Source organism: Amphibalanus amphitrite, unplaced genomic scaffold (assembly GCF_019059575.1).
Source record: "Amphibalanus amphitrite isolate SeventyFive unplaced genomic scaffold, NRLGWU_Aamphi_draft 000000F_arrow, whole genome shotgun sequence".
NCBI classification, from domain to species: domain Eukaryota; kingdom Metazoa; phylum Arthropoda; class Thecostraca; order Balanomorpha; family Balanidae; genus Amphibalanus; species Amphibalanus amphitrite.
This window is the reverse complement of record NW_024881498.1, coordinates 374,089-396,269: the sequence shown is the minus strand read 5'-3', so window position 1 is coordinate 396,269 and position 22,181 is coordinate 374,089. Positions and strand designations below refer to the sequence as shown.

The 22,181-nt window shown below is 44.6% G+C and overlaps 1 protein-coding gene across 2 annotated transcripts in view; it reads right to left on the bottom strand.

The window, feature by feature from the left end:
- The window catches only part of LOC122379925 (phosducin-like protein), a 91,164-nt gene that overhangs the window by 3,947 nt on the left and 65,036 nt on the right, over nt 1-22,181 (bottom strand). For both annotated transcript variants that reach the window (XM_043362626.1, XM_043362710.1), the window contains exons 4-7: nt 21,881-22,018; nt 10,952-11,057; nt 6,293-6,406; nt 5,867-5,991 (exon numbers count right to left, since the gene is read on the bottom strand). In XM_043362626.1, coding sequence (XP_043218561.1) covers nt 5,867-5,991; nt 6,293-6,406; nt 10,952-11,057; nt 21,881-22,018 — 483 coding nt within the window. The remainder of the gene's footprint in view (nt 1-5,866; nt 5,992-6,292; nt 6,407-10,951; nt 11,058-21,880; nt 22,019-22,181) is intronic.

The window sequence follows — 22,181 nt, the reverse complement described above, 5'->3', positions numbered from 1 at the left end:
TCAAATTAGGTCAAATTTCAAAGTTACTATTTTGCATAAAATGGGTATCGAATCGATGCAGCTCGTCACGGGGAGTTCAATGGTGGTCTTTGTTTTGCCGTACGTGGTCTAGAATCGCCAAAAATTGAGTTCAAATATTTGACGTCATCATTTTGAACAGTTTTTTCGCTATAACTTGGCCAAAAAACGAGATATCGATCTGAAAATTGGTATGTATATAGAACAGCGCAGGGACTATCACATATATTCCGGTTTTTTCGAAATTCGGAAAAAATTTGGATTTTTTTTAAGTTTCTAAAAAAATCAATTTTTTGAATTTTTGGGGGTCAAAAACCCAAAATTTTGAAAATCCGAGATAGCAGTTTTGTAGCGTTAATTTTTGTCTGCTAGACCATATAAAGAACTTTGAAATTGCTTGATAACTGTAGATTTGGTGAGCGTTTCAAAATTGCATGTTTTTTCTCATTTTTGCTCGAACATGACCTCAGTTTGACCTCAATAACTCCTGACCTAAGGTGACCTAAGACTTGAAATTTGGTGTGAAGGTGTCAAATTGATGCCCGGGAAGGTACTGAAAATTTGCTATTCAGGAAAAACCACTGGGGGGGGGGGCCAAAATGGCCCCCCCAACGGGGCGAAGGTTAAGCTAGATCCAATCTCTTTGCATGAGAGGACTCAAAATAGATCGCGCTATCAAACTGCTATCTCGGATTTTCAAAATTTTGAAAATTTCAAACATTTTATATAATAAAATTCAAAACTTTTTTTTTATAAATTTAGTCCGAACCTTTTAATAGGAAGGATTCACAAGGACAGAGCCACCGCTAAGCGAAGCTTGTTGCCTGCCCTTTACCCTCCGATGGCGCAATTCCAGTTCTATGGCAGAATTTAGAGTCCAAAGTTTAACGTGCGCACATAGCCGCGCACGGCCGGTCCCCTCACTGACTTCGCCTGGCTACGGTCTGCTATCAACCGCAACCATACCTGTCAGGAGGCCCATAAATGTCGAGCGCCCGTCGCGCTTCGAACCCGGACTGTTATAACCGGGAACGCGTGCTCTCACCACGCGGAGTCCAACGCTCTACCAACTGAGCTACGGGACCGGCTAAATTTTCATATTTTTTTCAAAAAGTTTTTGACTTTTCGAAAAAAACGGAATATACATATATGATAGAACACATGCTTATGACTAACTCAAGCAAGTTTTAGCTAAATATCTTCAAAAATGGTCAAGTTATACGCATTAAAGCAAAAAATTCACAATTATTAATTTTTCAAATCAATTTTTCAGTACGTATTTGACATCGTACACCAATATAAATAGCACCATCGTGTTCCTGAGCTTAAACTGCATCCAAAAAACACTTTTTTGTTGAAAAATTTCGACTTTAAAATTTGACCTTTTTTTACCTCAAAGTGATCTGAAAGTGACTGACCTAAGCAAAATTCGACTCAAAATGACCTCGAATGACATAGACGACATCAAGTTCGAAATCTATGGCCTAAATGGACCATAAAACATGTGTCACGTGACCGACACATGATATAATATTTCCGTGACCTGTGATGACCTGACCCTGACCTGAAAATCAAAGTACAAGTTTGGTACCCTCAGGGTATCTAGAGCATCTGTTCACGAGTGTGTATACCAAAAATGAGCCTGATCTGACTTGTAAGACGGCGGCCAGAGCCCAAAATGTGAACAAACCAAAATGCTAATAATTTTTACTTTGACCTGACCTGTGACGTCATCGGTGACCTTGAGGTCAATGAAATTAGGTTTCGCTCGACAGTTTTTCACGGGCTATCAGATGCCGTTTCAATTTTTACGATCGGCCCAGTAGTTTCGGAGTTAGGAGGGGGGGGCTATGAAGAGCCCCCCCCCCCTCCTAGTAGGGCGTGTTATACGCACACCCCAGTGGGGCGCGGGTTAATGACCCCTAGGGGAAAAGGTAGAATCAAAACACAAAAAAACATTGTTTGGAAACTGGCCTTGAGTCCTGAGATGTGGTCTGAGATACTCTACATAGAATTTGACACTGAAAATCCAGCTGAAAAGGCTGGTGTTAGGTAGCCCTGAGACTGACTTTGGTCCCATAGTTAAATGAAAATGGATTTGAACTGGCATCTTGTCTTATCTTTACAAGAAATCACAACATGAAGGCAAAATTGACACAAAGTGGCGCCAGATAATAAGACAACCAAGGATTTACTTTTAAGATTCTCTCTCCCCTGATGAATGGATGTGATCTGATGACGCAATATTTATTCATATACCCTTTTGTATGCTCTTTTGGTTGAATTACTGAAGAGAAATGATTTTTTTTGTAGTGAATTACACTTACAATGTTGATTTCGTTAGAAATTAATATTGTGTTGGATCATTTTTATCAATATAATTATTCACGAGGTTTACAGTCGTAAAACTTTTTTTGCAGCATTTTAATCAGCTGGTAATCAGCCTCTGTTATGGCGCATCTGTTTCGAAATCCTTGATAACCTTGTGTTTGTTCCCGTTTAGTTTGAGGTTGGACGACAGGGGGCATTATATCGTTTTTATACATATTATTTGGTGACTGTTCTCAGGACAAGTGAGTTATTAACACATTTTTTTACATGATTCGTATCTTATTCACGAATCAGCAAGCCATAACGGATAGGAAAAAGCAGATGTTGGTTTAGCTTCCTCAGTTGGAACATGGCCGAATCTGTACTTTATGTTTCGACTTTTGACCATCTAGATTTCAAACATTCGGCTGGTGCCTGCAACATTTTAGGATAATGTGGAAAAGCAGAACACCTGTGAAATGTAAATGTGAATGTGATTACTGCTCACTGTCCAGTCTTCAGAAACACATATCAGTAATTCAAGTTCTTTTTGTCCTTGCTTTTTTGATGAATGTGTTAGAAAATTTTGTGGAGTGCCGGTAGCAGCCTTTGGGGAAAACTTTGAAACTCCAGTCAGCTCAAATGCTTGCCAATTGCAGCTTGCCAACTACCCTTGTATGCGCAGACAGACGAGTGATCAGCCGTCTCACTGACCGGCCATGGCCAGCCTGGAGCCCTGATCTCTCGCCGATGGACTTCTGGTTTTGGGTAGTCGTCTTGGAGGCCCCAAGCAGAGGCCCTTCCAGTGACCCTCATAGAGCTGCAGGTCACAGTGGAGAGGTTTGCTGCAAGGAGGATGCGCTGAGAATGTGAAGCGCGTGGTGCGCCATTTGCGTCAGCGGGCCGAAATCTGTGTCCGAAAGCGAGGCGACCACAGGGGAGCACTGCCGCTTCAACCCTATTGGCCGTAGTGTCTAACGGTGGCGGCCATATTGCGCAGACCAGAAACCGTCTGCCGCCTGTGTTGAGGAATAGGGAATTCGGGACCTCGATTTACGTTTGCGGCCGCCGCATCCCTTACGTTCAAGTTACGTAGATACGGAACCCGGTATCTTAGGCAGAATTGAGTGGGGAACACGATCGTATCTTCAGAATTCCTCAAATTCACTCGCCGGACCTACATTTGCCCCGGCCGAGGGGGTTGATTGAACCCACCTCGCTAATGCGCCGCTAATTAAACTAGAATTAAGCGGTAAAGTGGTCGTTTGCGACAAAGTATAATGCAGAGTGACTGGTAGGAACCCACTGTTAAGGTCCCGGGTCAACCGGTGACCTCTGAGGTCAGGTCAAGTGATCTAAGGCACGGGTTCGGTTTTTGGTAAATAACTTCGCCAAAAATGGCCGTAGAGCCGCGATTTTGGCATCATCGTGTTCAGCTAGCTCAGGCGCATCGAGTGATATACTTTTTGTTCGGGTCAGGTCAACTTAGGGTGTTGACCTCAGGTCAAGGTCAGGTCAGCACCCCCAGGTCACGAAGCTGGTCGAAAGAGGTCATGTCGCATATCATTCGATTCGGCAGGTCTTCCTATGTCCATTGGTCGCTTTCCCGACTCGCTAGCTCAATTTGATCGGGAGTTATTGAAGAAAAACTGTGACCCTTGTGACGTCACAAATGACGTCACGCAAGGGCAACAATGCAAATATGAAGCATAGAACCTTGCAAGGAGTGCATGAAATCATGATTCTATATGCTTGAGATAGTTTCAGATCATTCTCGGCGCCAAAATAGCAATTTTCATATTTCCCCATTGACTTATAAGGGTTTAACGTATTAGTTCCTTGTATCTGAGAATTTTTTAGGATTTCATCTTATTCTCCACTCAATTCTGCGTAAGATGCCGGGTTCCGTGTCCACATAGCTTGAACGTAACGGATGCAGCGACCGCAAACGTAAATCGAGGTCCCGAATTCCCTATTCCCCAACACAGGCGGCGGCCGCTTCCTGGTCTGCGCAACATGGCGGCACCGTTGGACACCATCTGGCGGCCGATGCGCGTTCCACATTATAGAGTTCAGTGGAGGCGACACAGTTCGAAATCCATGAAGGGTACCTAAATGCGAGTCATGTGTACATAATTTCCCATGATTTGTTATTTCATTCGGGTATTGACAATAACTTTGTGATGTTTATCACCTGAGCTATGGCTGTTTTAAAAATAACATTCATTATGAAAGACCCTGTGATGACATTCGCCAACTTCCAGGAAATATGCTCACAGAAGATAAGTGTCTTAAATTCCACTGCTATCTTCTTTTCAGACGCTACCAAGTTTAAAACTTGAAGAATGGTATGCCAAAGCTATAAGAACGATGAATGATTTATTAAAAACAGATGGATCCTTGCTAGGATTGGAAGGAATGAAATGGACCTATAACATTGCAATAACTTTTCTAGATTATGTAACGCTAAATAGTAGCTTGCATAGAGAATGGAAGGAATGGGGAGAAAAGGTGAAGTTTTTTTTTGACCAAGTATTATCCGCTGGATTATTTCTACAAACACGGGCACACCACATATAAAAACATCTCTAGACAAGAAAGAGTGAAAGATGCCAGAAACACATGGAAGCTGACCTAGGAGAGTAGGCTGGGTCGAATCGATTGGAAGGAAATTTACAGAAGCCTCAGAAGCACTCCACAGCAGTACATATAGGCCAACTAGGTATAAAATCGTTACAAGAACAGTGGGAACAAATAGTTTCCTCAACAAAATTGGATTAAGAGGAACAGACTCATGTGGTTATTGTACAGAAACAATGAAATGAACTCTTAATGCTAAGTGGTCGACAAGAGTAGGCCAAAAAAGGGAGCGAAACCAACTGGCTCCTTAGCTCACCTCGGCCCACAGAGCATGCCACAAATGTGTGACAAAATTGTTTGCCGTTCAAAATTGTTTCTTTTGACGGTTATAAGCTATAGCCTATATATAATAGGTATGAACCCGGATGTGATTGCACTACATTGTGCGTGTGAGCCGCTCCCGCCCGTCCATCCGGGCATCCGGGCTAACCCTTGCCCGGCTCCCCAGCATCTGCTGGGCAGGCCGGGCCGCCGTCGCGCGGACCGCCTGTGGCCAGGGGGCGCCGCTTCGCGGGGATAGCCGCCCTGAGATGCGAGGCGGCGCGGGCGCGGGGGCATAGGCAGGGCCGGAAGCAGCCGACTCAAGCAAAAATCTAGGCTACCTCCGAACTGAGCAGGCAGGGCAGATGAATGTGCTACTAGGAAAGCGTGTTTTGAAGTTTTTTTTTTACAGCGTTTGTTATGTGTACACTGTGGTAAAGCCGTCTCGAGGTGAAAACGAGAATGTGCTGAGGTTTATCCAGCCATTAAAAGTGTGCGTGCGTGCGCGTGCGCGTGCGCGTGTGCGTGTGTGTTTGTGTGCAGCGCGCCGCTCCTCCAGCCTGAGGAAGAACACTTACTCGACAGTCGACACACATTCAATGACGAAGGTACCCGGGGGACAAAAGTCGCCACTTACTCTATGAGGAAGTTCTCCAGATCGGAGGAGCAAAAGTCGTCCCCCAGCTCGTCCTCGAGTCGTACGAAGTTGCCAATGACCGCTCCGCCTTTGTAGATGATGAGCGCCGGCACGCCCGTCTCGCTCTGTGCCGGCGTGTCAGAGCCGCCGCGTCAGGCGCCGGTGGTGGGGTGTGCAAACACAGGCGGCGGCACCGCGCCCGCCGACAATCACACACCGCACCGTCACAGCTCGCCAACTACAACAAATCACAGCTAGTCGCGCTAACCTTTTACCAAAACGTCCGCGCACAAGGATCATCTGTACAACTGAGCCAGAGGAGGTGACAAAAAGTGAGCAGTCACAGAATCGAAGGAGAATTACAAAAAATGAGCCTTCTGGCCAAGTAATTGAGTCCACTTGCCATGCGCCTGTGTCCCGACTCACAAAGTGTTTGCTGACCCCGGCCGTTGAGGCGCGCAGCTTGCAGAATTTGTAGAGCGGCTGAAGACGGCTGATGGTAGCCAGGCAATCGTTCATCGTGCGACAGCTGGCAGTGCGCTGACGATAGACACGAAAAGACATCGTCATACAGGGTCGGGTACCAGGCGGTACGGTCACATAGGAGGCGACACAGTAAGACACGAGACGGTACGGTCAGAGCAATGTCAGACACGAGACGGTACGGTCAGAGTAATGTCAGACACGACACGGTAAGGTAAAAGTAATGTCAGACACGAGACCCCCGTCCAGATAAGGACAGGCCACCCAGCCCCAAGGCACTCACTGCACCCGGCTACGGGGTGCGCTCCCTCGGGAGCAGCGGTGCCGCTCCAAGGGAGCAGCCCGCATGAGATAAAGTTGCCTGTCCAGCCCGGAGGGGGATTGCGGCGTGGAGGAGAAGGATTTCAGTATCCTGAGGATAGAAGCAGGGAACGGTGAAGGGCCAGGAGTGCGGAGGACATCTTACAAGTGGGTACCAACGTTAGAGTGGGCATACCTGACGTCGATCGAGCCCGCAATCAACAACGAAATCTCAGCTGGGCGTAGTGATGCAGGTCAGCTGAATTGACGACAATGTGTTTCATTGTTTCGGGTGAACAGTGCCTGTAATTTCGGAGCGAGCGAAGCGAGCCGAGTCTTTCCTTAGATTAACCCGGCCGGGCCCGGGGGGTAATCCCAACCACCGCAGCCCGGGGAGGGGCGTTTTTCGCCCCCCCCCCCTGTCTAACTCCGTAAATAAGGGAGTTACGGAAACAAAAGCGATACCAAACGAAAGGTTCTTACAAGACAATTCTAAAGCACCTAAAATTTTTGACCTCAGGTCAATTTTCAAGGTCAGAGGTGAGGTCAAGGTCAAAGGCAAAAGCCGGCACATGTGTAGTGATCTCAAGGTAAGCGTTCTAGAGGACGGCAAGATGCATCAAACCGGCAAAATTGAGTGTCAAACGAAAGCAGAGAATCTGAGGATTCTGAAACTGTGCTCAAAATTAAAGGTCAAGGTCAAGGTCACGCTCAAAATTGACCTCAAACTTTGCACTTTTTCGTACATCTTGCGTGCTAACTTCCAAGATGTTTTGAAATGATTTGAGGCTTATCAGTTCCCTATTTGTGGTTCATCTTACGATACAAGGCTTCTCAAAGGTCAACGTCACTGAAGAGTATCCTTGGTAGAGGCTATTTCACTGATTCAAGCTAGTAATAATAAATAAGACAATTTTGCCATCCGGAAGCTCTAAATGAAGGCTTTGAGGAAAATAGATGACAGATTCGTGATCAGCGGGTACAAATCCATCATAGGCGACCTTTCATGTGTCAAGGTCAACCAAAAGTCATTCGAGGTCACATGAGGTCAACATGAAACTTGACCTTTTCCAAACAAAATATATATCATTCGACGCGGCTTGACAAGACGAATGCGATGGTACCACTGCCGAAGCTCTAGGACCATTTTTGTCGAAGTTATTTGCGAAAAACTAAAATCACATTTCGGGGTCGTTGACCTGACCTCTGACCTCAGGTCACCAAAACTATTTTTCTATTTTTCTCTAGGTCAAACGCTACACAACCGTGCTCGTAATTTGTCTTTATCTCTAAAACTCTATTTTTAGCAGCTATTTGAAGTTTGCGTCTGTGACGCCGAAGTTTGCCGTGCAGGGGTCTAGAAAAATCGACCCTGTGACGTCATCAAGGGGGCTAGGTCCAAATTTTTTACTTCAGAAGATGCCAAATTGATTGGAGAAAAGGTACTGAAAGTTTCCCTTCCCTATCCCTAAGCGTTCGGGAGCAATCGCAAATATTCGCCAGGGGGGGGGGCGAAAAACGCCCCCCCCCCGGGCCCGCGAGGGTTAAAGGTAGTGTGCCACCTTCCAATGATTTCCCATTTTATTTTTCCTAGGATAAGAAGCTTCTGTTTTACATAATATCGCAAAAAAAAAATCAAAAATGGGCCTGGAACAGTGCCTTTTTTGCCTAAAAGTTTATCGGTTTTTCGATATGTATAACAACTGTAGTGGGCTGACCTGCAAACAGGCGTCGGCAACAATCGCGAATGCGGCGCACATGTGACAATAAGCAAGGGTCATTATAGAGTTACGACGTACGGGAATGAGTTATCAGCTGTCTAATCGTATACAACACAATGTGGAACTTAAACTGTAAGCCTGTATTGGTATTGTTTCTTTAATTTGGCTGTCGAACATTAATTTATGGTTTGAAATATGATTTTATGTGAAATAATTGACATGAAACAGCCGTCTCTTAAGTTATGACCCCATTTCACCACACGCAAGTGGCAGAAAGGACAATGATCAGCTGACGCATTTTTCTTGGCCGAAGTCAGAGCGCGCGGCCCGACGCACCACGCGTATTTGGAAATTCCGACCTCGACGAGCATCAGAAGCCACCTAACAGGCGTGTTCGAAACCGCAGGAGATGATGATGAACGGGTTTATCGAAACTTGATTGGATGAGCCCATCGGTAATAGCGATTTTAGTGTGTGCATTTATTGTTCATAGTGGTGTGAAATGTGGTTGGGGTACGACCGACAACCCGTCGGGGCGAATTCCGCACTGGGGTACTCAAAATTTGAAGAATTTAAGACGTTTCCATGAGTTTTGAAGGTATGGATAAGTTCTAAAAATCCGGTTCTCCTTATCCGGGTCATTAACTCCATATGGTCCAAGAAAGCTGACACACTACCTTTAACGGAAATTTCTGAGTATGAGCGGCCGGCCGGCCGGCCGTGCGGACGCTTTTGCGAGGCTTATATCTCAGCAACCACTTGACCGATTTACACGCGGTAATTTTTGTGGGGTAGCTTCATTCCTTCTACCAAGTATTGGACTATTCCCGATGCATGTGGGTGACCCCTTATGCACGTGCCACGTGCAAAACGAAGAGGTGTCAGTTTTGTAATTGTTGCAATATCTCGGTAACTACTTGGCCGATTGCGCTGAAAGTTGGCATGTAAGTAGGCACCCACTAGGCACTGCATATCCATGTGCAAGAGTTGGGGTGCTGCTGCACGTGCGCACGTGCAGGGGTCGTTTCCAGATCTCGAGAACGGCTCGACCGATTGCGCTCAAATTTGGTACACAGTTAGGGACCGGTTAGTAGGGTGCGTGCATAAGTCAGTTGGGACCCATTTTGCACGTGCGCACGTGCAGGGTGCCGCTTCCAGATCTCGAGAACGGCTGGGCCGATTGTACTCAAATTTGGCACATCGCTAGAGACCGATTAGTAGGGTGCCGTGCACAAGTCATTTGTAGATACCCCTCGAGATTTCGCACGTGCAAGGCTCACCCTCTCGATCGCTCCGTTAGTCACCACAAAAGGCGTTATACTGGTAAAATATAAAAGCGGATAACTTGGCTATTTTTGAAGACTTCAGGCTTGAACTTTCTAAAGTAGATCATCGGTATGTATTCTATCTTTTATATTCCGTTGTTTTCGAAATGTCAAAAACCTATAGGTAAGATGTTTAAAATATACATATTTAAGGTTTTGTATGTATAATCAAAAAATCAAATATTTTAAATTACATGAAACAGTCATCGCTGATTGCTATACAATGATAGATAACTGTTGGCGAGGGCTGACGCTGCCTCGGCCCAGATAGCCTGAGCGACTCAGAACACACTGGTAATGAAGAACTTACATAGTTATGGTAAAACTAGCGATTGAATTGACATGGATGGTACCAGCACTTGTCGCAAGTAGCTCCCGTCAGCGGATGAGATGGAAAACATCCGTTGCTACCTGTCACAGGCCAGTGTTGCCAAGTTTTCATTAGTGAGCGTTGCCGAATTCAAACCAGAGATGAGAGATGTGGTGAAATACTGGATGTTCCATCCGGGACCACATTAGATGGACAGATGTCGCCGTTGACATTCGGGCTTTCATATTTGTCCATACTCTGCAATAGCTGCAATGCTAAAGTCCAGCAGGTATGTTGATATAAGGGGGCATAGACCCATCCCCTCCCTCGTGACCCCCAGGCGCACAAGAGGGCTTGAAGGCTGATTGTGTTTAGCCCATTTAAAGTCCCAGAAGGCCCATAGGCGACAGGAACACCGCCTCCTCAGACGGGGCAGGTCGTTCGACACCAACGCCATCTATGATCATTATGATGAACTAAGCGAAAAGCCTTGTTGCGTTTTCTCGCGGAGAGTAAAAACAAAAAGACCGATACGGGTTTTAACGGTGGCATATCATAGGCAAGGGACCAATGTAACAGACACATATTTTGGAAAATTTTTGTTCTTTGATTTCTAGGAGATATACCGCGTTTTGTCAAAAAATGAGAGTTTCGTCCCTCAAACTTTTTGACTTTGCCATCGCGCTATTTTTCCAAAATAGCTTTTAATGCTCATTCCGTGATCACAACACTCATACACATCAGAATTTGACCTAGAGCCGTTGATGAAAAAAGTTGGGCCCTTTCAGACTTTTCTGGTTGGCCATATCGCGATTTACTCGGTTTGGTAAACTTGACTTTTGGGCATTGTTGGCAACGCATCACTGTGCACTGGTGAGCTGTGCTCCAGACAGGTACCGGAGGGGTGCCCTCCCGCCCGCTGCCGGCCCCTCCGACCGGTCCGCACCTCGTCGTACAGGTGCACGATGACGGTGACATCCTGGTGCTCCTGGTCCACAGCGTCCAGGAACTGTTGGGCCGTGTGTAGCGCCACCAGGCGGCCGAACTGCGGTCTGAAACACACCAGCGCCGGCCAGCCGGGTTACAGCCGACAATTTGCCAAACTGCGTTTTGCCGAATGCCTATTCTTTTGCCGACGTGTCAAAAAGGCGAAGTGCTAAAAGTCAAAATGTCAATTTGCCGAAATGCTAATTTGCCAAAATGACAACTAATCGAAATGTCAATTTTCCGACAAAGCGTCGGAATGTCAATTCGCCGAAATGCTAATTAATCGAAATGTAAAATTGTCGAAATGTCAATTAGTCGAAAAGTCAATTAGTCGAAAGGTCAATTTGACGAAATGCCAATAGGGTTGGGACCTATCTGCATGCTCTGTATGTTTTGGTAAAATAAAAAAGCTCAGAATTTTTAATGATTTAATTTAAAATCACTTTGTTAAAAAATGCCTAGTTAGTTCAGAAATTAATTATTTGTGGCTGAAACGACTTGCTTCTGATTGGTCGGGCTAATCATGACGTCACATGTAGGTATATAACTGTCCGTATATTTGGCGCAGTTGAGACGTACATTTTCTATGTATTTTCCTATGGTAAATCGGAGTGATTGGTCGTGATTTCAGTGTCTCTTTATTTTGCGCTGGTATTGCGTGGCTAAGAAGTTTTATCAAGAATGGCATATACTAAAATGTTCCTTTAATAATGGAGCTTCAATATCTGTGAGTTTTATTGGCAAGCGAAAACTGATTTCGCTGTTATTTTATCTGGAAATTACTCATTTTTTTAGGTCAATATTCAAAATATTTTACGGGAACAAGTTGGCATTTTTCTTGATTTTTGCACTCAAATCGCGTGCGATTCAACTGTATTGGAACTTGCAAAGAAGCTTGGTGATTAATTAACTGTGTTGTTATGGCACTGTTTGCAAAGCATGGATAATGAAACTCTGCCAAAGACTTAGCTACATAGCAATGCCTCAAGTAATACGCAGGAGGGACAGAATTCAGAGTCCGATCGAGAAGAATCGGTGCAAATGCTACGAAGACCAGGCAGCTCTGATACAAGCTAGTCGTCTCACTACTCTCACTCCATTAGACCAGCTGATTCCTGACAGCACCGACTCGGATGCAAAGATGGAGCTCATCTTCCAAGCCAGAAACCAGTTCTTTGATGGAAGATGTGATGCTGCCTCTGTCTCTGCTTTGTTGGCCACTTGGACGGGGCGGAGCTCCGCTCCTTGCGTGAGCGGTTATTCGCCTGTCATCCAGAAATAGTTCCTTCGTTTGCTGGCCGTTCCCTGATTAGGTGTAATACGGGGAGCTGTAATCAGGGAAGTAACTTTCCATATGAAAGGGGTGCAGGTGCACCCCCGTCCCCCATCCACTAGAAGTGCACCCCCATAGGCTAAGCGGCGCCCCACACGCCGCCCCACACGATTAGCTCTAGAGCAGATGGCGAGGGTGATTTCTCGGCTACATTCCATCTCGGCGTCGTGATGCTTGTGGGCTTGGAAAGCGTCCAGTCGTATGTAGGGTAGTGTAGGGGTAGGGTTGAGTTCAATAAGGTCCTTACATTGAAAGGTTTGAACAACCCGCAATCAGCACAACATACCACAAGTTAAATAAAAAACTACCAAACTCCGCCCAACTATTAATAAACATTACAGCCAAACTAATGGCCTAAATAAAATATATCACAAATCCTAACAGTTATCGCGGGTGATGGCGCCATGAGTTGCTATTATCCAAAACAGATGCAAAAAACATGTTTGTATGTCCTATGTATGTTTGTTTTAAAACGTTTGCAGCGGCGCTGGGAACTGCAGTCTTAGATCTGGGTATGTTTGGCATCTGCAACTCTTCATATACACATTAACCTTATTTCGGACGGGGAGACCTTTCAGGATTTTCTTGTACAATTGCCAAACGCCGCGAGACATTCAGCTCATATTTGGTGACTTTTCCTAAATGCTCATTGCGCACATCTCAGCAAAAAAAAAAAAAAATGCCGGGTCAGGTCAGGTCAGGTAACCAGAGCGGGTTTGTTGACCCCACCTCAGAAAAGTTTGCAAACACGTCAGAGCTTGAGTTTTTCACGAAGTTATTTCCTCTCATCAAGTCTTCAAAACAGTACCTGCAGTATGTGTCGTTTGTATATCTCAGAATTTTGATCTGTGACCTGAGGTTAGGTCAGAGTCGTGACCTTTACATTGCAAGCCTATGGAAAAGTATTGAAATGCGACCTGCACCTCGAGTAAACGAGTCAAAACCACCCAATTCTTTAAGAATTATGACAAATTATCTTATCTGTAATGATCCAGGTGCCATTTACTGACAGGGACACCGGAGAGGGTTATCTGAGCCGAGATCATGTGAGGTGATATCTACCATACATCAATGCTCACAATACTTACAATATTGACAATGCTTTTGCTTACAACACTTACAATACTTACGATGAGACCAGCAAGCACTCTGCCGTTACAGTTCTAACTTCTGTTTCGAAAAATGACGTTACACACATTCGCTGCCAGCAAACATGTATTGCTTGACAGTAACAAAATACAATTGACATCTGAACCCCAAACGGACCGCCATCCACTCAAATTTTATAACCCTGACCGGTCAGGGGGCGAATGGAGGTCATTTCCTGGGCATTACACTCAACCCTTGCACAAAATATCTCACCTCACAGTGATCATTACAACAATAGCACCGACTTGATAGTGGATTTCAAAGTAGGGGAGAGCGGGGCCAGTTGAAACACGGGGTCAGATGAAACATGGCTTTATTTTCAACAGTATGCAACATATGGCGTTGCCGACACCACTGCGCATCCGCGCTCGACCACTTCCTTTGTCAACGGCGTTTGGGCGGCAAACGGACGGTAATTTTGATTTGACACTTGTTTTTGTGTTTTTGAGGGGCGTTTGGGAGAAATCGTTCTTATGAATATTTTGTGATATCTCATATACCTTTGTTTGCTGAAAGAAGAACTCCTGGCTCCGGAATAACACCTTATTTGGCCCTTCATTCAGCATGATGCCGTCCCTCCAGCTCGTTTGACATGTGCTTTACGGCGCGTGCGAGATGGCGGGAGCGGATGGGGTCAATTGAAACGCTTCTCTGAGGGTCAGTTGAAACAGGGCCACAGGCCGTTTCAATGGACCCCGGTGACCTTTGCAATGGTTATTGTTCAGGGGCTGTAAACATTAAAGGAAATAGTCCACCTTTGAAATGAGCTTTTAAACTGAAATAGTAGTTTAATAGAGCTCAATTTTTGACCCCTTTTTCTCCAGCCTTTTGCTTGAAAGCACACTATAGCCTGAGATATTTCTCATTTTTCTCATCCGCCCATTTTACCATAGTCTATGTACTTTATGTCACCTATTATGAGGAACTTTGCACTTTTAGCTTTCCAACGACCTATTGAATGTAGCATTTGGAAAAGTAAACCGGACAAAATATCTCCTTAAGAAAGTGGCCTTAAAGAGGAAAACATCCCATTGTTAAGGATAGGTGCAATTGACCCCATGGGCTGGTTCAATTGACCCTCGCATCGGGGTCATTTGAAACGGGCGTAGAGCTGTTTTATAGCATGGGTTTGGCAGCAAAAAAATGTTTGAAACATAATTTTACATATCTTAAAATAAAGCCAAAAGAGCATATTTTTTCATGGCATTGTGCATTTTTCGATATGACAACTAGATCTCGCTGTGCATGTCAACATATAAAAAGTGGTTCAATTGGCCCCGCTCTCCCCTACTTGCATCAGCTCTTCCTGCTATTGCAGACGATCATCTCCTCAGGGTAATGTTGTTCGGGACATGAACGAAGATCGTTTTCGGAGTTTCATAAGTGCTACTGCAACAGCCTGGCACAAAACAGGACTTGTACGCTCTTCTCTGCACTTTGCCCTTCAGTATATCACAAAAGAATTGTTTAGAATCCATCTTACGCTTCTTTCACAGTCTCCCTTGCCACCGTAGGGCGTAGATAGATTGCTGTTGCTGGTAAGTTAAGGCACGGTAGATAGAAATTACCTCGGTTCTCAACGCCTTAAGTTATTTTCATGAAAAAGAACAAATAAATGATCAATAAGATGACAGGAATGTAAACATTTTAATCGTAAAGTAGTCCAAATATTGGAATGAGCTTTTGCTTTTCAGCATCCTCCGATTCATCATCTTTATCATTTGAAAATTCGAGGTACATAAAATGTTTATCACGCGCTCATGTTAAGTGGGAATATAGTACACGGCAGACACATCAATTTTTGACACTGAACATTTCATCCGTAAATGTTTTAGCATAATTTAAAGTTAAAAACAGCGCGAATGGCAGAATGAAGCAAACACCATCTTTCACCCATTGATATAACACAGGGGCGTCGCCGACGGGGGGGTCGGGGGGGTCGTGACCCCCCCACTCTTGAAAACTGGAGGTGTCGACCCCCCACTTTTTGCGATGCTGAGTATGCTTTTTTAGCTTTTATGTCAGTGAAGCAGGCGTCAGCAACACCAACAAATACATCAGATTCAAAATCACTTCAAGAGCTCCCTAAAGCCAATTAGCCAATTACCTAAAGGTCAATTAGCTGTGGGCGGGGAACACCAGCACAACAATGTTTTTAAGTAGCCCCCATCCTAGTACACCTTTTTGCGTTGTTCGATGGCCAATCAGCAAAACCCATTCGTCCGATCAGCACATAGGTGGCGCCAGTGAGAGGCATTCCGGCAAAACCTTTAGCATATGGGCAAAACGGAATGCTGATCCCACTCCACAGTTCGTCAGTTGGTATTACCTTCGCTATTCGCCATAACTGATTGAGTTCCGGCAAAACCTTTGACGATTTGGATAAATGCTTCGTCTTTCGTTAATATCCCTTCGTCGTTCACCAAAACATCCCCATGCTAATTTCGGCATTCCTCATAACATTTCGTCAAAACTAAAAACAGATCGCCCCTTTACAGAGAAGTATAAATATGACCGGGTTTATACAGTGCAGTGCGAGGCATAGGTGGCGAAACTCGTAGACCATTGATCTACATAAAAATCGGTAGCGTTCATGAGCGCCATAAGTACAATGTAGATGGACGTAGCTGACATGTTATCGGCTGATTGAAGAATGGACAGGCAACAGAGCAACAGGCTGGATAAGTCAGACCCGCCCAAAAAACCAAGGTGTCCGGCCGGCAGGGCCCGGCTTGCCATCTGTCAGCCATTCCCTCGCGAGTCCGACCGGCGTGGCCGCCCGAGGCGTTGTCCCATGACATCGCACGGGCAGTGACGCGATAATGACGGCCGACTTCGTGGTTTGTATCGAAGCGTTTAGGAGTCCGACGCTCAAGAATCTACATGCCTACTCGTTATGGCGGCGGCAGTTTCCTCGTAGCTATGGTATAACTGCCTTTTTCGGAATTTAATGGTTAATTGGTTGCAAATTGCGCTGGAACTGTCATAAGCCTCATCCCTGAATGCGTAACGTTAAAACATTGAATATGGCTAGATAAGCACTACATCATTGACATTCTGATCATTGACGAAAGTTTTAAATAAACAGTCATTGTTTACGCACAGTACCGATGAATTTTGCACATCGACTAACCATTTTGTGAAATGTCGAAGCATTATGACAATCTGACAAAGTGTTTTGCCTATGACGAACATTGTGCTCAATGACAAAGAGTTATGCAGAATGGTTAAATGGAGTCCAGCCTGTTTTGCCGACCGTCTAACAGTGATGCACATCGCCGATGGGTTATTCTGAATGACGCTTGTCCAAACTGATGCCGAAATGGTTATGACGATTGGCCATCGAACAACGCAAAAAGGTGTACTAGGATGGTAGGTACTTACTGGTACTTACTGGTACTTACTGGTAGGTACTAAAAAGGTACTTACCTTTTTATCCCTCAAAGGATTGGACGCGCCAAAACTGCCCCGAGCGTTCGTCTGATCGTTTAAAAAAAATGGTCGCAGTCGATTCGTCGGATCAGTACCTAACTACAAAACTACAAACTAGCCTCAGCCCCATGGCTACCGTCACAACTAGCTGTACAGTGCACATGTAGGGGAAAGGGAGTCAGATGGAACCGTCTCGGGCTTTCGCAAAGAAGTCGCGCAAAAAGGAGCCGATTGCAACAAAACTTCCGGTGCGCTCGAGTTAATCACCTACTTAAAATAAATCGATATCCCTGATTCAAATAAAGATGACCTTAGTTCACTTTTTCATAACGTGCTTTTAATTGATAGGGTAGTTTTTGGAGCTGATTTTGAACTTAGCGCCCATCTGAACATTTAAGAAGTAGTTGTGTTGCTTATTCATATAACATGCTAGGAAGCAATCGGTGGTGGTCATCCACTATTAGGTACTGGTCGATCTGACCTGACCTGATCTACCCCAAATGCATGGAGTCATCATCTTCGTTCAAAACTAAGATAACATTCGTAATCAGAACCTCGAAAAACCATCACAACTTACATTCGTAAGTCTAGCAGGTCCCGAGTTTCCTACGTATTGGCGATGACCTGAGTCCTGAGATGACCCGAAAACTTGTAAATGGGTATCATCGGCTTTCTCTCGTCACGGGCAGCATGCTCTTTTTTCCGCAAACCTGTAGATCGATCAGGGGTCGAAAGCATGCCTCAGCGTTAGTTTAGTATACGTTATACGTTAGCGACTGGGAAACCACCAATAGAAGGGCTACAGTGAAGCAGAAAACATATTTGATAGCTCTTTTAACGCTCTTTCGCTAGCTTCGCGTTAGATTTCATCTCAGGTCTATGTTTTGCCCATAAGAAGGCAAACAGCTAACTGGACAGATTCTGCCGAAACATTCTGCTTTGCAATAACTTTAGATTCCGTGAATTTGTATGGTATGTACATATGTTGTCTTGTCACCACCGTCTTGATCTCTTTGAGACGCGTCACATGAGTTAAAATTTGACCATTCAGAATTAACGTTAAAACGACCTCAGGTCAACGTTATGTCCTGATCGAAAAAGGACCTCCTGCTGCACATTGAATGGATCCGTGTTGTTGAGCTGAACAGTGAATACCTTCCAGGTGCTGTCATCGCTCTACCGCGTCTTCGTCAAAAGTTGTAGAAAAAAATGCTGGTGGCCATCGATGGACATTTCCACTAATGACCTTTCGAGTCATCACTCGCCATAAGTTGCACCCTGTCCCTGGCAATGATGAGCTGATTTGTCATGGCTCCAAAGATATTTTGCGTTTCTGACGAACTTTTTCAAGCAGGAGGCATTCGTGCTTTTATAATTTCTCATTATTTTCTAATGATGAGGTCACGTATTTGACCTGCCTTCAGATCATAGATGTAAATCCTCAGTTGGCTCAGTTAGAATCATGAATTGCTGACACGTATAACCCCATACATTAGGTACCTACCTATACAGTGTACCAAATTTCGAAGTTATGGGAGACAAGCTACAAGAATGGCGAGAGGGGAAAGTTTTTTATAGAGGTATACCGTATAACTGAACTTGACATGGCGACCTGACCTTAAGTGACCAGTGATAAGTTTTACGCAAGTGATGTAGGTATACCTACCTAATAGGTTATACCAAATTTGGCGGCGCTGCGCACCGATTTGTTACACACGCACACACACACATACGCACGCACAAAACTGGGAAGTGTGGCAAAAAAAAACACCCCTACCCATCGGGTGAAGACTAGAAACCCGACCCCCCCACTCAAAAATCCGTGGCGACGCCCCTGATACAGACTTGTAAACGACTCAAATTTTTTTTGAGTCGATTCTTTGTTTGAGTCTGGAAATTTGAATCGATTCATCAAACGACTCATGATGTTAAATTTAATTGATTCGAATCAACTCATGACTCATCAAGTTCCTCGATAAAATGATTCGAATCAACTCATGGCTCGAGCAACTAGCCAACGGAATGATTCGAATCAACTCATGACTCACACATTTTGATGAATCGATTCAAATCAACTCATGACTCACACGACATTTTTATTGAACTTATTTCATTCAACCCATGACTCACTATAGGCATTTGTTGATTATTTGACTCAAAGCTATGATAAAATGAATATGCCGCATACCACAATTGTATTAAGCAGCATAGTAGGTAGCCTTGACCAAAGATTCAAGCAGCTACCTAGTAGGACTAGGTACATAGGTACCTACCTTACACCTACCTATCTTCAACACTCAACAGTCAACAGTGCAATGTCAGATAAATTTTTAAGTAACTCTGAGAGACAATTATAATATAAGTAAGGACTAAGGAGTAGCTAGTAACCTATCTCTTATTATTACCTAGAAAGTCTTATTTGAAAATTCAAAAGCACAAGTTCCGAGAGGCATTCATGTTTTTTTTTAATCAAACTTTTTATACATGATAATGAGAGAAATGTTACTACTTCTTAATTATCAAATAAAATTATTCAAACAGTACAACCTCAAAAATAGGATTAATCCCACCTGTGAAACATTCAGCATCACCATCAGCAGGGACTCCATGGGCCACGAGGGCATGAGTGGCTCAGGCCTCAGAATCAGATATGATCTTGAGTTAAGACTCATTTGAAAGTAGTTAATGTAGGTATACAATATACATTCTCCAAACGGCACCTAGTTTAGCAGTGCCAACTCAAACTGGCTGCGGACAAGGAATATAAAAAAAAATTGTTTGTCTACAATTTTAGTTTAAAAATGACGTCATTGAATATTAATCGATATCAGGAGCACCGGAGCACTGACCAAGTGGCTCTTTTGCCTTTTGGTAAAAATAAATTGTCATTGGTGCAATTCGGGCAACGTCATCCGGCCAATTTGTCACGAGATTCAGACGTGAAAGTTATCAACTGCGCCATTAATGTAGTTTTCTTAAAACATACTATGACTTTCACATTCTATTCTCGAATTCATGACGTCACTCATAGTACCTACATATTTTAGGCGAATGTAGATCGCTGAGGAAACGCTCCTTTACATTATTCTGAAGATTCTATGATGTCATAAAACAAGTTTCTTTTTAAACTTCTATTTCATGGGAAAATGTGCATTTTGTGGTTTATTGGCAGTTGAGCATCGCAATTTTGCGGTTTATAGGTGAGTTTATTTGTATTATAGCATAGCCTATAGGTAGTTTATAGGCTATAGGTAGTTTGGGCGTATTTGACTCTATGGACGCCCAAACTCTCATGCTGTTGATTGATTATTGGGACCAAATTGGGACTGGGAGAAGGGGAGGCAGCCGCAGGTGTCAATTCTGACTTCTGAAATGTAAAATGTAGGTACCTAGGTAGTGTAGCAGGCACTTGGTTTGGTAAGACTAAGTACCTACCAACTGCCAAATGCTTTTGGCTCATTAGGCGCCTGTGCCTGAGCCTCTGAGGCTCTTGTAAGTCTGAAATATGGAGTTAAGTGATGGCTAAAGCTGAGGGGGTGATCTAGCATTGATTATTAGGGTGTTGATGGTGACTTGTAAACGACTCAAATTTCTTTTGAGTCGATTCTTTGTTTGAGTCTGAAAATTTGAATCGATTCATCAAATGACTCATGATGTTAAATTTAATTGATTCGAATCAACTCATGACTCATCAAGTTCCTCGATGAAGTGATTCGAATCAACTCATGACTCATCGAAAAACGGTTTGATTCTGAGTCGATTCACGAATCAACTCAGAGTCGTTTACAAGTCTGCGGCCTGATATAACATGTAATCTGTGGTGCGCCAGATGCGCCATTAGTTGTCAACCGCAGAAGGTGACATGTGACGTAACAGCATCAAGAGCATCTTTTTTCAAGAACTTTTCAAAACAAGTTTCCTATCTTTCTTCCCCCATTTCTCTCAGCTTATTGATTTTATGAGGCAATGGTATGCACCATAAATTCTGTGAAAATAGTTTGATCATTTTCATGCATTCTTAAAAAATCGAGTTCCCAACCCCATTAGCCGAAATTAACCTAACCTGACCTAACCTAACCTAACCTCGCTCGTAAATACTTTGGGACCGACTCACTTTTCAAAGGAGAAAAGGCGAGCGCCTTTTCAAAGGAGAAAAGGCTCTATCTCTCTCGTACTCTCTCTCTCACTCTCTTTCTCCCTCAATCTCTCTCTCTCTCACTCTCTCACTCTCTCACTCACTCACTCACTCACTCTCTCTCTCACTCTCTCTCTCTCTCACTCACTCACTCACTCACTCACTCACTCACTACTCACTCTCCTCTCTCTCACTCACTCATTCACTCACTCACTCTCACTCACTCTCTCTCACTCTCATTCACTCTCTCTCTCTAACTCACTCTCTCACTCACTCACTCACTCACTCACTCACTCTCTCTCTTTCTCTCACTCACTCACTCACTCTTTCCTCACACTCACTCTCTTTCTCACTCTCTCTCTCTCACTCTCTCTCTCTCATTCACTCACTCACTCACTCACTCACTCTCTCTCTCTCTCTCACTCACTCACTCTCTCCCTCAATCTCTCTCACTCACTCACTCACTCACTCACTCACTCACTCCTCTCTCTCTCTCTCACTCACCACTCACTCACTCACTCACTCTCCCTCTCTCTCACTCACTCATTCACTCACTCACTCTCACTCACTCTCTCTCTCATTCACTCTCTCTCTCTCTCTCACCTCTCTCTCTCTCTTTCTCTCTCTCACTCACTCACTCACTCACTCTCTCTCAATCACTCACTCTCTCTCTTTCTCTCACTCACTCACTCACTCACTCTTTCTCTCACACTCTCTTCTCTCTCTCTCACTCACTCACTCACTCACACTCACTCACTCACTCACTCACTCACTCTCTCTCTCTCTCTCTCTCTCTCTCTCTCTCTCTCTCTCTCTCTCTCTCTCTCTCTCTCTCTCACCGTTGGGGTCCCCCGGCGGCCATTTCACGCATGCGCTGCTCGATGAACTCGCGCAGGACGTGGTCGTCCTCCAGCAGGCCGAGCTCCTCCTCCAGGCGGCTCTCCTCCGCCCGCTCCTTGTCATCATCCAGGTTCGACCTGCCGAGCCCGGTCACAGTTAGTACACACGGCACAGACCTGCCGAGCCCGGTCACAGCTATTACACACGGCTCGGCTTGTCCGACCTGCCTAGTAGCAACGCCACTTTTGGACCCACGTACTCGCTCTCCGTGACTTTTAAATTGACCATCCCACCTTAACA